Here is a 17,964-nt window from a genome sequence, read left to right as displayed (position 1 = left end):
AACTTTTGATCAATATTCTTTCAGAATGTTCATGGATTGTTTCTTATCAATAAACTTTGTTGTAAAGAAAAAGTCTGTCTATGATTAATTTACTCAGGAAAGCAATGTAGCTCTCATCATTTATTGGCAGGGTGGGCTGGGAGCAACATTATGAGACAGAATTGTCAATTTCACTCATTGTTGAACACAACTTATAAATTATTAGTGTTTGAGCTTAACATATTTCATTGCTTTCTTGGTTTAACAACTGATGTAAACATTATAACATGTCAATTATGAAACTTTTGATCAATATTCTTTCAGAATGTTCATGGATTGTTTCTTATCAATAAACTTTGTTGTAAAGAAAAAGTCTGTTTATGATTAATTTACTTAGGAAAGCAATGTAGCTCTCATCACTTATTGGCAGGGAGGGCTGGGAGCAACATTATGAGACAGAATTGTCAATTTCACTCATTCAATGTTGAACACAACTTGTAAATTATTAGTGTTGGAGCTTAACATACAATTGTATTTCATTGCTTTCTTGGTTTCAGTAGAGTTGAAACTGATGAAGCAATTTGCCAAGAGCTAGAGGTTCACTGCCAGTTATAAGTTATAATTCTGTTTATGATTAATTTACTTAGAAAAGCAATGTAGTTCACATCATTTATTGGCAGGGAGGGCTGGTAAATGAAGAAAATCAGGACTGAGAACATTTTTGTGGGCAATAAACATTTCTTAACCCCATTCAATTTAGTAGATAGGCTGATAGTAAAAAAATATTGTGCAAAGTATACCTGACTGACTATTTACCCTCTTAGAAACATAATCACAAAAGTTAAGAATTAGCAGGATGAAAATAAAGGACTTTTTTTTTTGTCCTTACAGACCTAAAAAGAGGCCCTAAATAACTCCAGGCAGTATATTAAAATCAAACATTATACTGATGCCACAGACTAAATCCCTATATAGCAATAATTCACAATATTCAACCACGGTAAAAGGAATGTTGAGGAACACCTACTCTGTTCCAGTGGCCATAACTGAGAGACAAAGTAAGCATTTCTAGGTTCTTAGAGTACTTTATCTTTACTGGCCTGGCTGCATCGATCAACACTCGACTATATCCACCGTCTTGCTCCACTTTTATTAGCACTTCTGTCTTCTCCAGCTGACGTCGAAACTTGTTGCTCCAAGACATTATAAGACTGTTGAAATGATCTTCTTCTGTTATTATTAATTCCTCCACGTGATTAGTACTTCTGGTCACCTGTCCCCAGCCATAGGCAATAACAGTTGTCTTTAAGGTATCAAACAGCTCGAGTGGTAGGCTTCTTTTAAGTGTTATTCCCCAGGGGTTGCGAAGTGACGGAGAACGTTTCAGCATTCTACAGATGCTTTTATTCCACCTGTAAACCTCTCTTGCGAGCATTCTTGAGGGCTGTGCCAGATAAAACTTGTAACGTTGTTGTTCTGGAAACGTGTGGTGTTTAACTACGGCTCTTGAAAGCTTTAAAAGTTCATCGCCAATTTTTGTCGCTAAATTCTTATCTGGTGCATTAGCAATATAAGAAGTAACAGTATCGTGTATATTCACGATGAGTTCCGCCATATTGGATAAGTAAACAACACTTGCGAAAACCCGCTGAGCAAAAGTAGTTACTGCGGGCTAACGAGCGTGCCGATTTTAATCCCTCGCCAGCCCGGCGTGCTACAGTAAACTTCACGTGGCATCGGTACGAAATGCAATTCATTGTGATTGGTTGATTAAAATAATAAGCTGAAGTAAAAAACAAGAGAGAGAACCAATCAAAGTGGCCCTTGGTGGAGCGTCGACAACGAGTACAAAGGCTCGAGTTGATGATCTGAATATTGATCGTCAGGTGAACGCTATCTTTGAGAACACCACGTCGGTGAAACAATCCGATGTGTCATCGTGGTTTTTGCAAAAGCAAATTTTAACCGAGAGTCTATCTAGCTCATTTGAAAAAGTTTCACAGATTTACAGCGCTTTACAGTAAAGTGATACCTAAGACTGAAATGGTGCTGGCACTTATAAGGGCAATTTAAGCAATTGCCTCGCAGGAAGACGCCTGAAAATTCCAGGCGGCTTTAACGGATTCGCACCCATGACGTCCAGATCTGCGATGGCCGTGCAATGCTCTCCCCAACTGTGACCGAGCTATGAAGCCACGCACATGGGAGCATGTCAATTCATTGGGCTCATATGGTCCCCTAGATGGATTAATGAAGGAAAGAAATGTTTTTTTGAACTGAGGGTTATAATCGAAAGATTGAAGTGATGCAGTTATCAGGAGGTCATGGTTTCGAACCCCGTTGAGTCCGCCAGACTTTTTCAGGCGTCTATATGAGACAATTGCTTGGATTGTCCTGATTCGTGCGAGCATCACGTCAATCTTTTTTTCTATAACCCGCACTACAAATAAACGTCTATTTCCTTCAAAACAATTGAAGCGAGTTTCAATCGAGTGTCGTAAAACAAAAACCAAAGTAATTACTTCGGCCAATCAAAAAGGACGGAGACAATCCAGTAAACCAATCAAAACTCGGAGTAATTATACGTAGCCGACACAAAGCGCGGGAAAATGTGCACGCGCGAGCCACTATTGGTTTTAGTTTCACTTCTGATTGGTTGGAAAAGTGGCACGAGAACTTTGAACCAATCACTGAGTGAAGCAATGCAAAATCAAAGTAATTCGCTAATTACGTTCGACTCTCAATTGAAAACCGCTCTACTTACCACCTTAATATATTTATATTACCTTCTTCATAAAAGACTCGATCATGTTATCTAAGGTAAATGTGACAGAAAATAAAATTCCAATGCCAAAGAGTTTCATTCAGATCATAAAAACTATTAGAAATGCTACGGTAATAATAAATAGTGACCATGTTTGTTTTTAAGCTTTACGAGTCACCACTAGACCAATAAAATGTTAATGGTGAATCTTTCTTAGTGAATGTTTTGTATATTATTAATTAAAGCGAAGATATTGCACTTTCTGAAAAAGAACCTAGCGCCAACAGCAAATTAAGTCGCGCTTGTGCGGGAGCTTTTTCCAAAACGCACACAAATGAATACTCAAACCACACAGGATAAACTAAGAACATGCACACAAAGTTCACCAGTTGATAGACGGAACCTAGTTTTACTGTTTTGCATTAAAATAATAACGATAATAAATAAATAAAGTAATATACCGACCTTCACTTTCTGTACTTTACAGACGCCAGAACCAGTATCACAACGGGAAACAGCCAACCCGCAAAACTTAGGCCGCGAGAAAGCTTTGATAACGGGACAAGAGAAAGGTCATTCTTTACGTTATTGCTTTTTTAAAGCGTAAAATTAATAACGTTGGACAAGCATCCAGATCTCGTCTTGGGCAATCTGTCAACCTTGCTTGACAACTTCTGCAACAAAGCCCTAGATTAGATCAAATACGTCAGAAGTTATAAACGCACAAAGGCAGGTGAGAGCTCTGTTTTATAAAACGTATGTGCACTATCACTGGCATTCTACAGCACAGTCTAGTTGGCTTTATACATCATACTTTCCTGCACGAGTTGATTCGTAATAAATGTAATAATCATTCTCCCTCAGTTTTCTGCCTCCAAAGTACGCAAGTTTTTTGTTGTTGTTGTTATTGTTTCTCTTTTCCCCTTCTAGTCCTTTTATAGTTGAGTGCTTCGCCTTTACGCCATACTGAATTAGAGCGAAGAAAATAAGTGACGTAAGTTTCAATGTTGTCTACCACGAATGTGTATTTGAGTTTAGTGTTTTCAAGGAGAACTGAAAGCCTAAAAGATATTTTTTTTCCTTTTTATAATGATTATTAGGAGGTGTAAGGTTTACAAAATGAATATTCGCCTTCGCGGTAAAAATGGACAAAATTAATTCAAATGAAAGTGCCTTCAGGAAAAATGACGATCCACATTCTCTTCACCTTGTATTGAGTATAATATCGGGCAAAGTTGTTCAATCTTCTTGTGTTGCTGGAAAAACTGGCTACTGCAACCATGCTTTAGCTTTGATGCTACTGAAATATAATATTTGTAAATATTCTCTTTACGAAGGTAAAGGCCCCGGTAAAAGGCTCCAACGTTTGCCTCAACATCTGTTCGATTTTGTTGAACGATGTTGATTAATTGTGTGGGCAAAGGGTTTTAACATATCATTCAACAATTGATTCACCAACCTGGTCTTCAGTCCCAGGTTGCAGTCGTGGTTGTTACTATGGATACAAACAGAGGGACCGATAAGTGCTCACGTGCATACCCACTGAACAATGTTGCATGAGAAGCTTAACTTGGGTCAGGAAAGAGGGTCGCCACAGTTTAGGTTAAAAAATAAAAAAATAAAAAAATACCTAAATCTCAGTGGGAGTTGTGACAAGACTCAGGCTAAGAAGGCAGAGCAAGAGACATAAAGAGAGAGGGGGGCCGATTTTGTCATAAAGTTTTTAATGACGACAAACATTTTAAAGGACTTAATTAATTGGATTAATTGGATATGCCACTAGTTTTGCCCGGCATACATGTTTCTCAACAGCAACGGTGAATTGTTTCTTTTCTGATTTTAAAGCAAAGCATTTTTAAGTTTTATACTTATGGAACTCGATAACTGCGGAATAAAACTCAACAGCTATTACACCTTCGAACATCTGCTTCCCTAATTCTCCAGCTAAACATGAAAAGTTTGTGATGCATTGGTGTTTTGGTTAATTTAAAGGCAGGCAAATCAATGCTCCGGTGTATACTTAAATTTAAACATAGGCAAGTTAATGCCCCAGTATATCATTTAATTTTCACACAGGCAAAGTGATGCCCCATTGTATTTCAATTTGACATAGAGTAAAATATAGGGAAATTTAGAATTTCCAATTGCAGCTGTGTAAAATTCATTCCAGGCTAATTGATTTCCCAGCATGTCACAGGCGGGCACATACAATGTTATTCATTATCCTGCTATCATGATATCCTGATATCATGAAATTGAACCTAACTGCAACTAACGTCGGGGGAGGGTGGGGGCTGTCGCGCGGTTCGGTTGTGGAAACTTCGTCTGCTTCAACAGTTTGTTTAGTTTCCTCATAAACGGAAAGTATCTGTTTTGACTTCAAGTCTATTTCACACGGTCATATAAATTGGCAATCAAAGTAGAGGTTCACTGTGATTGAAACTCGTGAACATACGAACCTAAACTGACCTCGCAAATGATTAACGTGACCAACACAAAAGCCAACGAATGGGTTCTAAATGGGATATTTTGACCCCTCAGTGACACTGGGCAGGGGCACCCATCGAGAATATAGCTCAAAGCATTTAAACATAGCATTGTTAAACGTATTTTAGTATTTAAAAGGTAGATATAGGCATATTTATATCCCCTAAAAAATACATCTGTTCGGATTTCCTAGCTGAAAGTCTAGTGAACGGAAAATATACGGATCAAAACTTACCTTTTCGAAAATTTCAGCCAGAAGCTTAAGAAAAGGCCCCCGAAAATTCTAGGTGACCTTTTTAGGGTAAAACTCTGTTTTAAGCAAATGTTCCGTAAATTCTATATCTCAAATCGTCTTCCGAACAGATATTTTCCGGAAATTGACGTTAGATGCCCCTGATTGGGATACAATATAATTCGCAGGGAAATTTTTATGCTAATAGAGAGCTTATACGCGAATTCTACGTGCTCTGTCAGGCTAGGAAGTAATAAAACGCAATCTTTTTAATACGCAAGAGGCGTACGCCAATCATAAGCCCTCTGCTATTTAACCTGTGTCTTGATGACTTAGCTTTTTTATTTACCAATATCCTATCTGACCCATTTGTCTTACCTAATGCATGGCATGAAGCTCAATAATTATTTTTACCATCTAAGGTAGGTTGCCTTACACCTACTCAAAAAGTTAAATCTCATCTTCTGGAAACTTTGCGCTTCGATTAGACCACTTTCGACAAGAGGTCCTTTATGCTCACTTTAGTTTGAGACCACATACTAATTTTAAAAGTTTGAAACCATCACTTGCATACAATTTCTTGACTTCATTATCTCACAAATATTGAAGTCTAGGGTACCTCTTTACCTCCGATCGAAAAAAGACCATTTTCAATTCTGTAAATGATATTTGGAAGTACTTAACAAAGCATCAAATTTGGCAAGTAGAGCCGAATTTAGCAAATACCCCATGAGCACAGATATCAATAATTTTAAAAGATCCTCAATTACTTACGCTATCTACACTGAAAGATAAAGATGACAATTCCGCAATAGTAAGACAATCTCGACAAATTTCATTTGAGCTTTACAACAATGGTCAAAATCGTTTTTACTCAAATTTAATGAAGATGTGTCAATTTAAATGATTTTAATTACAATTCATTGAACGACAGCAAGATCAAGCAACTCGTCATCTCATGAAAAAGAAACATGTCTCTTGTTAGAACCAGACGCTTCAGCACTCACGTAAACGTAGCTTAATTTTATCACTCCATCAAAAATAATTACAGCCCTTCTGCTTACCTAGATTCATCACGAGAAAATCCCTAAAACAGAACTCTGGTCAAATTCAGAATACCAAAATCCCTCTCGATGAAAGAATATCTCTGTAACAAAATTGAGGACGAGATCCATCTCTTACTAGATTGTAAGAGATATTCCTCGATAAGAGACATGTTCCTTTCCAAAACTATACGCTCGATGAGCGTACACTGGGGTCCCTGTGGTAGGTGTCACTCAAAAACAGAAGGGACTGAGTTGGGTGGTATTGAACTGCAGTGTTCCAGTTGTGTTATTGGGCAAGACGTTTACCCTCACTGGGCCTCTCTCCACCCAGGTGTATAAATGAGTACCGGCGAATTGCTGGGGATAACCCAGCGATGGACTAGCATCCCATCCATGGGGGAGTAGCAAATACTCCTGGTCGCTTCGTGCTAACGAAAACCGGAGATACATCCCGGCTTGATTGGGCCTTCTGGCTCGTAAGGAGACTACTTTACTTTTAAAAGTACACGTTATTGTTTTGGTATTGTACATCATTGTTGTGTCATGGTAAACGTCTAAGGTAAATAGCCCCCTGAGATAACATGTAGTTAGTCGCAAAGTACCAAACCCAGAAAGATTGAAGAAAATAAAAGGGAATCGAGAGACATTGGCTTCTACACTGACATGTTGATCATTTCCAAGTTCCCTCACAACTGCTTTTACCACAAGTTTAGCGTGTACTCTGAGCGTCTGACAGCTTTGTATTTTACAAAAGTTCACTGAAGTTAAAAATCCCTGTCCGGCGGGGTTAGTATCTGCATGGGTGACCTAAAAAATACTCCACTTCATAACAGAAACAAAGGAACGAAAATTCTATTTTAACGCCCAAAAATGCGAACAGGTACAAATTTTGTTAGCTTGCTTTATGCAAAACAAATATTGAAGGAAAAGTGAATAAATGTTATACACAGTTTTTAGGAACAGCAGAAGGAAGTTTTCAGGATGGTCGATCGAGAATTGTCATCAGCAACAACATTTACGACATGAAAACAACATTAATTTTGAACCCCGAATATCAAAAGTTATGATCAACGACAAACATTTTGGGAGATTTTTGCTACGTTCAATTTTTCTACTGTACTTTTGGCTGCAGAAAGTAAAGCGCAAAATCGAAAGTGACATCGGATTCAGTGGGCGCCATGATGAAGTTACCGCGGCGTGTTTACTCGCGAAACAGTGAAGCATCCGTGTCAAATGATGGCAATATTTCTTTTTCTTTCAAGTGTTATAAAGTTTGACAAGAAATGTGCAAATTCAACACAAAGATCACAATCACGCAACTCTTGAGTTTGACCATTGTTTCTGCAAAGTCAAAAATTTACTCTCCAAGATGAGGTTATTTATCACCAGGTAATCCATCGTTTTGAAAATAGCATCTACTTTATTATTCATCAGCATCACAATTTTTTGCTGATTTTGGGGCTCATTTTGTTGAAACTCAAGCACGCTTCCAGCAGACATGTTTATTTTTGTGAATCCTTCCTGCTTACAAAACAATACGACAAAAATCCTCGCGTATACATTTCAACCCAGGTATGCAAATTTGTTAAGTTCGAAAATTACACAACATGATATTAAAGTTTACAAAGGCTGGAAATACCTCGGCAAAATCGTTTTCCAGCAAAAATTCATTGAAACAAACAACATATTTACTATTAGAGGCAAAAAAACCTTCCTATTTTGCGTGCAAACAAGAGATGCAATTAAATACATTTTTGACAGTTCACATCAAACCCTTTTCGACTCGGAACCTTGACCGTAAATAATGAAGCACAAAACAGACAGCAACTTTCATTCAAATAATTCTTCACTGTCACATTTACAAATTGTTCACACCTTTGCAGAGTTGAGTACAAAATACCGGTAAATGTAAATGTAAATTGCCAGACAACTAATATGCGACTTGAGAAAACACTGTGATACATTCAACGCATTCGATTCCTTCAATGTTTGTTAAATCCATTAAAAAAAAAATGCCATTTAGTTTCAGTGTTTTATATAATACCAAGTCAGTAAGATAGTAGAAACAAAGCTCACTTGATATCCAAAGGCTAAAAATGAAATTGTTGTCGAAGACCATTACTCGTCGCTTAAAATCCAGACATTTATGTTTCAGTGCTGTCTTGTTCATCCAATTAACGATCCATTCTTGAGCTCCATGAGAATTCATTTTCTTTAAAGATCCACTAAAACGCCATTCAGTGAATTAGTGAAATTTCCAATTGTCACGAAGTCCATTACTCGTCGCTTTTAAGATTCCACCACCTGTCTTGTTCAGTATGCAATTGACTTGCCATTATTAAGCTTCATAAGGGTATATGTTGTTCAAAGATCCACTAAAACGCCATTCGCGTTACATGACTTTCGACGCCATTGCCGGTTAAGTTAATCGTTCTACTGTGTCTACCAGGGAAATCTACGCATTTACCACTACCCTCTCGATCCTAAGAAAATACGCCCAGAAGGCTCTACGCACAAAGACACCACTTCGCAGAGGAGTGACAGGCAAGACTTTTTACCGACACGGAAAAAATATAAAAAACGACGAAATTAAACACAGATTCCGACTGGGTTTGCCATACTGGCAACCCAGTAATTAAAACAAAAATTGATGATATACGAAATTTATCACATGGAAATTTGATATCACAACTAATGAATTCTAATGATTACTACATTACCCTTCAATAACTGTGCTCATCTCATCGTGCTTCGAAATGAGAGACAAATTGATTTGACCCTTTTCGGAATATATATATACTTCACAGTAATCTTGAACGTCTGTAGGAAGAGTGCTCGATAGTAAAAAGACTAGAGCGTGAATATAAAGAAAGTAATCGAATCAACAAATGATCTGAATAGCCATCTTATTACTGACTAGTTTTGTACCACACGAACTGTGTGGCACTCTTTAAAAAAAAAAAGCTAAGTCAGAGGGAGAGAGAGTGTACGAGAGAAACCCTGACAATGCACACCCAAATAATCATATTTTTAACTGAATAAATATTTGAAAGAAAATTTGACCTGAGCGGGATTTGAACCCTCGTGCCCTCGTTACTAGTCGGGTGGGATCACCACTACACCACCAGGACAACCATACTGGTAACACAGCCATCGAAGATGTGATTTACGTGATCAGGGCGTGGCCCTCCCGGGAAATTTTCTTTCAAGGTGACAAGGTAGGGGAGCCTATAACTCCACTTGAAACCCAACTAAGGATCAAATTAATGATGCACGACCGAAGTCAACTTAGCGAATGACAGCATTTCACTTTCCATTTGTAACTTCTAGTTAATACACTTCAGTCAAAGTGAGCAGAAATGAAAGAAGTGGTAAAATTATACTAAGGGCCAGACTTCACGTAAGTGACCGTAGGCCTGGAATCATAGACAGTAATAAAACTGAAAGAGAAGTTAAAGCTGAAGAATATTGCAAATATACAGTTTTCTTATTCTTTAGTTTTCCCAGCTCACTCCAATAAGTTTACGCTTATGTCAAATGGCGGTGAAGGAAAGGACCTTTATTTAAGTGTCTAGTCTTCTAGCGCTGGAGCACCAATTGGAGACACTGTAAACTGAAATCAAGAAATTAATGCAAGTCAAATCAAACCGTTTTTAGGAAAGGGGAAAACCAAAATTCCCAAGATCTAAGGATAACTCGAGGGAAATGGGCTGACAGCAACGGAAAACTCTTGACAGAAAACAACAAGACATCAGTTCCAAAACGGGAACTGTTTCAAGTCTTGTCCCAGGCACACAGTCGAATTTCTCACAGAGGACAGCAAATTACGGAAAAGTGGCTTCAAGAAATTATGCAGACATCAGCCAGAAAGCTTAAGTTATCAACACAGCCATTCCATGCTCAGAAAATACCTAGTAACCAAGGACAGCTCCAACATTCCTCTCTGTGATAGAGATCGACTTGATTGTGAAATATCACCCTTGAACCCCATAATGCTTTTAGGAAAATAACTGAGATCGAAAACCATTATGCTCGAGTAGTGACCAAGTTTGGAGAAGCTCAATGACTTATTTCTCCCACAACATTAAACTTGTGTAGTGCTGCTTATCTTACTTTCGATTATTTCAAAGAAATTCTCTTTAAATTCAGCCTGTAAACAGGCCATTCTGCAAAATGAATAATTTCCTTCGAAAATAAATTGTAGTTTATTAATATTATAACAGTACAAATAATACCATTGTTACGTTTACTGGTAATGTAGTTACTTTCCATGCAGCCAGTTATACACTGCTCTATTTAATTGAAAATCTGAGAGACAAATATTTATGAAACTTGTATATACAAGTTATATCGCCAAAGGAATGATTATAGAATATCACTTTTTTTTTTTTCATTTTTTTATGAAAAGTAGTCTCACTTGTGAAAGAAAGAAACGGGTTTAGCTCTGACAAAGGGCTAACACTGACGAAACGTCAGCTTTCAAATCTCTTTACAGCGGTCAATTTGCCATATCAACTCAGTTGATAAACCCTTTTCTTTATTTCACTTCCCCACTGACACAGCACCACAGCTTCTTTACAAACTAAACCCCTTTATCCTACATGTGAAAGAATGCTTTACTTCCACCAACCATGGACCAATATTCTTAACCCAAAAACAAGGACAACGGTTGTTTCAGACTAAACACTGCAAATAAGTGATTACTCCCTTACCTGGAATGTAGTGTCTGACACTTGCAGACCGCAGACTAACCATATCTTGCAGTAAAAACTAACTAAATTAAATACTGCTTCTCAGTGCTATTTGAAATGGGTGCTTTGTAGACTTAAATACTGTTTATCAGCACTATTTGTAGGCAGTCTGCAGTTGTCATACACCTACTAAAATGCTAACCGTTTCTAATAAGTGCGTAAACCTAATTGAGAGCTTAAAGTGGTACTACGACCAAAAAAGAAAATTGTTTTCCCTTTGGATTTCAAAACTATGTTAACTAAACACCAACTCACCCAAGTTTTAAGTTCTGATTTTAAAAAGACACCTCTTTATTGTAGCTGGAATTTTCTTATTTATTGGTCCGCCATCACTAACTTCAAAATCTTGAGAGAGCTGGGTCGAGGAGAAAATGACGTCAAACACTCACTAGTTTAAGAATGCATTGCGTGTGTACGCGGCCTAATTAATATGCAGCACGGGAGTTTCGGGCTTTCAGACTTTTCAACCCGTGTTTTGCATATATAATAGATTGCGTTTACACGCTGGAGTTTTAAGCTAGTGAATAAATGACGTCATTTTCTCTAGATCCAACCCTCTGAGGTCCAATCGGCCAGTTTTGAACGTGAGTAAGGGTGGACCATGAAATCCAAAACTTACACTCAAAATAAACAGCCTTTGGATAAAACTCAAAGTTCAAAATTTTGCCAGTTATGTGTTAGGCGAACACGCTTTCAAAATGATTTTTTGATCATAGTACCACTTTAACTCTAATTGCTAAATGCAAGCTTAACGCTAATCACTAAGTTGAGCATTCGACCCTAAAGGCTAAAAATTATTGTTCACATGCAATAAATAATTATTATTGCCTTTAATAGCATCGGCCGGAGACAACAGTTCACGATAATAATCTTAAAATGATTTCTCTGGTTTATTTTATGCATCCTCCATAAAATTAACTACAAAAATAGATCCAAATGTGTTAAAATGGGCAGTGTTCTAGAAGAATTTTACCAGTTTTAAAAAATTAAACTGCTTTGCAAACCAGAAACAAAATTAAACCACAACATATGATATAACCAGTTGCTTGTATCTACTTTGCAGAACAGATTGAGATGTCCGGATGTTTGAGAATCTTTAAACCAGTCTACATTTACTGCGGTTTTCATAATTCTGCAGAATGTTACGTTAGTAGCCAAAATGCGGGGCCGGGGCCGGGGTCGAGGGTCGGGGTCAGGGTCAGTGTCGGGGGGTGTGTGTGTGTGTGTTTTGTTTTGTGTTGTTTTGTTTGTTTGTTTTTTTTTTCTTTGTTTTCTTATGGTGCTCGCTAAAACCAAAATTTCTCGCATCGATGGGTTAGCATTTTACTTAGCTATGGTGTTCCGCGCGCGCGCGCCTTCAGGTCTTTCAGTAAAAAGATTCGCACAGATTCCATTGCTTTCCATCGACGTCGAGCTCGAATGTACGAATATACCGTGGGAACCAAAGTTGCTGATTGGTAGGTTACGTCACACATCACTTGATTTCGGCATCCGTGGTTTCGAGTCAAAATCGGAAGTTTGATTGGTGGAAGCCAAAACGGAGTTTGGCCGTTGGCGCTTTAATATGAAATTCCGCAGAATTATGAAAATCGCAGTAAATCACAAACAGCCCCACTCATCCACAAAAGAGGCTTCTTTATCCTCCGAAGAGGATCAGGGTTTCCCTAAAGGGTTTTGTTTTCACTGTCTCGTGAGCAAGTCCTGTGGAAACAGAATGCAATTTTAGCGGTTAACATCGGTTTAAAATCTGAGTAACAAAAAGGCTGATCATGACAAGATATTTCACCGGACCATTTAGAAAGTCAGCGTGAAAACTGTAATAAATAATGCCGGTAAATTTTCTGAAATGAAGCATGATACTTACTTGAATGCAGCCTCAACTTTAAACGAGGCGATAGAAAAGAAACGCAGACCATTGAGGCAGCCATCGCCTTTCCTTACCGAGCTTCAGATTAATTATCGGTGAAATGAAGCAACAACGAAGATGTCTTAACTTGAGTGCTGATTGGCTCCGATATTATTCATTTTCAGAAAAGTTGCATGATGGCAATAGTGGCTAGTGCGTGCGCGCTAGCCACAAAAACAGTCAGCTTCTATCTTTTCTCTTAGCCATCCTTAAATGCTAGGTAGATTCCAGTTTCTGCAGCAAGGTTGCTGTAGAAACCAAGATTCTCCATAACTTTTCATGCGTTATTTCAGGAACTAAATGTCTCACTGATGATCACTAATGTGAGAGGAAGAGGGGGGAAATTTTTCATTTACGGGAAAATATTGCGTGTTTTGCAAACCCTGGCGATCTAAAAGTAAAAGTCTAGTTCGTGTTTGAATTCAATCCTAACACTAGATACGCCAGTTAAATTAATTGGTATTTAAAAGTTCTCAACGATAAACTGGCCAATCTTAATTTGCATTTTCACACATATTGCTTTGAATTAATTAAAATAAGGTCTTCTCAAATCAAAAACTAAGAGTAGTCGGACGAATATTTTATTTCTCAGTTTCCATATACTTGACAAACACACATTCACTAATTAACTGAGTGGAATCTCAGTATTTACATGTCATTAAGTGGAAAAACCTGAACTGGCTCCGAGCGAAATCTACAGTGCAATAATAAAAGCAGAGCTCTTTTGAACTCTGGCATCTTATATGCATACAGCAATGGATTTATGAAAAAGTTTGCATATAATAAGAAGGTTAGAGAATAGCCTAAAAGCCACTTTGTTTGAGGAGAAATTTCTTCGAAACTCTCCCATGAAGAAACATAAGCAAGAAAGTGTGCAATTAGATATGGCAGCAATAGTATTAACGATACAACTGTTACAATGAACAGTGTCTTGGTCAGTTTTCTTTCTCTACTGATTGCACCATGATGTTGAGGATGAGTTCCACAGTAAAATTTAATAGCCATGGACGTGTAAGAAATAAGAATTATAAAAGGGCAACATAATACGAATGAGTAGTATGCAAGCGCCTCCGCGTTATTCAAAATGACATTGAACTGAATCCGTAACAACACGATGACTGTAAACAGGCCAGCTGTAAACCAAACAACCGCAACAGCTACTCCAAACATTTTCTTTTTAACGAGGCGATGCTTGAATGGGCGAAAGGTAGCGTGCATTCGCTCCAAAGAAATAACAGCAAGGTTTGTTATTGAGACTGCTGGAAAGTAAGCGAGTAAAGCTCCTGTGATCTGAATTGGATTAGACAAGTAGTTAATCGTCCAAATGTTACATGTGTTTCCCAGAGAAAAAATCCAGAGGATTAAACACGATGCATTAAACATGTCTGCAACTGCAAGGCTGATCGTCAGGTACATACTACGCTTGCAAAGTCTTCGCTCTTTCAGGAAAACAATGATTGCAAGTGCATTCAGTGTCACGATAGCAACAGCCTCGATGCCAAGTGCTGCCAGCAAGGCAATGCACATGGATGAAGAAAAGACCTCGTAATTTGAAGTTCTGTTTTGTAGATCAGAATCATTTGTCATCTACGTAAAGGGGAAAAAAACCACGGTCAGAACATTTTAATGTTAATTAAATAATAATAATATTTAAAAATAATAATTTAAAAATAATGTACTTGGAAAAGTTTACTCATTCGGATTGGCTGCGAGATTTGCATTGTTCAGGTAACGTAATGCAGAAAAGAGGTAATTTTATTCGAAGGAGGACAACAAACGAAGCATTATGATGAGTCAATTATGAAAGAAACTAATTATAGCGAATCAAACGAGAGTCCTGAATATCACAGAATCCAGAAGCGTGATTTGTGATTAATGATAATCTATCTCTAATTATTTTATGTATATTATCATTATTTTGTAGTTTCAAGGCTTTTTGCTTGATATTCGAAATAAACGGACACACATAAGTTAAAAAAAAAATGTTTCCCTGAATGACTTCAGCCTTAGGTGCTCACGATTAACTCTACAATCAATTTGTTGTTGAATGGAAGTGCGAGTACACTAAGGGTGCGTTCGATTGACCCTTTTTCGGAATAAAAATTAATACGTGGAGCGATGATCTAAAACGGTATGTTTTGCGTTTTAAAGCAACAAGGATAACGAAGATATGTTTAAAATAGCATTTTAGCAGGTGTTTGGTAATTTAAATGGTGAATCTCCGTAAAAACGAAGGATTTCTATCTTCTGTTCCACGTATTCCTATTCCGGAATACGTTCAATCGAACGCACCCTAAATTTAAAGTTTAACAAACACTTAGTTTTCGGCTTAAGCAGTTTATTTAAACCATGCTTGACAACTTGCAAGACCAAGCCTCAAAATCAGATTAACTTTAGGCTCTTGATTTTTATTTGAGCATTTAAAGTTCGGTTAATTGAAAAACCTGGGCTGACCTGGGACAATAAAACCAGTTCAAGCAAATTTTCAGCAAGGCACACGACGTTAGGACTGAGAGCATACGTTTACCCGAGATTTCCTTTAAGCTCGGTCGGTTGGTTAAAGCACGTGACTTTCACAATTTTGCAGTATGGGACGGCTCTAGCCGATCAAACCATCGGATCGTCGTGCGTATTTTCTAAATTTGCTGAATCAATCCCCCTAAAAAGCTGTTGAGCTACTGAAACTTTCGGAATCGCCAAGTGAACTTTCACAAAATTTACGGCCCCCGTTTGATACAGAGGTTTGACTCGAAAAAAACGAAGAAATTTAGTTGCGGGCGAGATGTCAGAGGTCAAACGAGGGTGTAGTTATCCAGGGACCGCTTTTACTCAAGGAGTCTCAATCAGCTGCCTATCATCCAGAGGGTAATGGACAAATTGACAACATCCACAAGACTATCAAGAGCATGCTATAGGCACGAGCTGAAGGTCACTCCAGAAAAGGAATGACCCACTGGACGGCTAGCTGGAGTAGTGACCATTCCTCCGCGAGCCAAATATTTGAGCTAATGAAATGTACATTCCTTTGGATGAGAAAATGGGCAAAGCGCCGGACATTGAGTGTTAGTTCACTGAATGCGTAACTGATCTTTAGAATGGGCTGGAAACTGCATAACGTGAAGTCAGAGAAAATCTGTAGGTTGTGCAACGGCAGCAAAAGGACACCTGTCATAAAGGGGTTAGGGAAACGGTTTCTCAAATTGGCGATTTGGCTCTATCCATGACAACAAAACTGAAGCCGGGTGAAGGCAGCATTTTCATCGCCAGAGAGAGGGAACATATGAAATGAAGGCAAGAGTTAGTGATGTGACGTGCCGTGAGTTGGGGTCATTCGAGGCAGTATACAGTTGTCCATTTTATAACAACCTACGCCTTTGCCAGAGGAGGGAGGACGTAATCTTAGGGGCAGAGAGCTATGGGTGAAAGAGGAAGTGGGTTGCAAGCTCAGTGCACTGAAGGCGAATCTGAACGGCCAATGTTGGAGGATTGGGTGGCAGTGTTCAATTAAGGAGGTAACGAGGAACCCGAGGAAGGGCCTTGTTGGGTTAAAGATAATAAGTAAAAACTGAACTATGGATATCAGATTTCCAGCATTTTCATTGACTCGCCGGGCACAGGCTATCAGTTCATATACTTGCTGTACCTAATGTGGTCAGGGAACGCGTCAGCAATAATGCGAACTGAAAAAAAAAATTGCAGCTATGAGAAAAAATGGCCAACTAAACCCGTTTTGCAACATCATGGAATTTTTCATAAACACTTGGGCTTGCTGGATATTAAACTATTATAACCAACTCGCTTGGTTGGTTAGCTATCATTTCACATCCAGCGCGCCCTCGTAGCTCAGAACAATAGTTAAATATACGCAGACCAAGCGAGAGGATGATATATCCAAGGAAATTAAGGGTCACGCAAAAATCGGTGATGTCGTCGTGGCTGGTGGCTTTGAAAATGGTAGTGGACGTGATGAGGCGGTCACTCCTCATGAGATTGCAGTAGATGAACAGTGCAGTGGGTTGCAGAGGAAAACTGGAGGCAATCACCTAATATGGGTGCCGGATATGCAGATCGTGCTCAAAGTGATCAAAGGTACTATGGGACAAGTGGGGAGCATCTGATTCACTGAAGATGGATATTCTAGATATGGCCAGAATCAAAGACCAGCACTCTTGGAGGAGACCCTCTGATCGGAATGGATAATGGGTCTTCAAAAGTTTCCGGCAAATAAGCAACCACTTAAAGAGGTTTAGGCAGAAGCAAATGGCAGAGAGGGATCGCATAGAGAAATTGAAGCCAAAGTTGTTGACGAAAGCTTGAGCAGATAGAATACTTTGAGATTCTATACACAATGAGTTTGCCTCTTTGTTAAAAGATTAGGGTAGAATAGCTTTGTAGTTACCCTAGGGTGGTTGTGAATCCGGAGATCCACTCTTTTAAAAGGTGGGATACTGTAAGGAAACACTTTATATGTTATACACGACGTTAAGTCTGGGAGCACGTGTCCTGCCAAGATGGAACTCGAGGTTATAGCAATCACAATTTTTCTGTAACCTTGCTCGATGATATTTGGATAAAAGAACGCACTCCAGTAGCTTAATCAGTTCTGACATTTTTTTTTATTTATACTGTGATCTTGAGGTTCTTGTTGACTTACTAACGATCAACTTTGTTTAATTAATGTAAAGACTTAGCCAAGCCTAAAAGCGGAGCTTCCTGGATATTTATTCTTACTGCCTATAAGGTTAGTGAAAATAAAAGGTTTCGAATTGTCCGCGTTTAGATGTTTCTGGTTGCTGCTT

General features: G+C 38.4%; 1 protein-coding gene across 1 annotated transcript in view; it reads right to left on the bottom strand.

Annotated features, from left to right (window-relative positions):
• Positions 1-13,744: 13,744 nt before the first annotated feature.
• Positions 13,745-17,964, bottom strand: part of LOC137983611 (adenosine receptor A3-like) — a 12,405-nt gene continuing 8,185 nt past the window's right edge. The window contains exon 2 of the mRNA XM_068830759.1: positions 13,745-14,752. Coding sequence (XP_068686860.1) covers positions 13,814-14,752 — 939 coding nt within the window. The 3' untranslated portion in view covers positions 13,745-13,813. The remainder of the gene's footprint in view (positions 14,753-17,964) is intronic.

The sequence above is a fragment of the Montipora foliosa genome, chromosome 13, assembly GCF_036669935.1.
Source record: "Montipora foliosa isolate CH-2021 chromosome 13, ASM3666993v2, whole genome shotgun sequence".
Lineage (NCBI taxonomy): Eukaryota > Metazoa > Cnidaria > Anthozoa > Scleractinia > Acroporidae > Montipora > Montipora foliosa.
The sequence above is the reverse complement of the archived record's forward strand: the minus strand, read 5'-3'. Positions and strand labels throughout refer to the sequence as shown.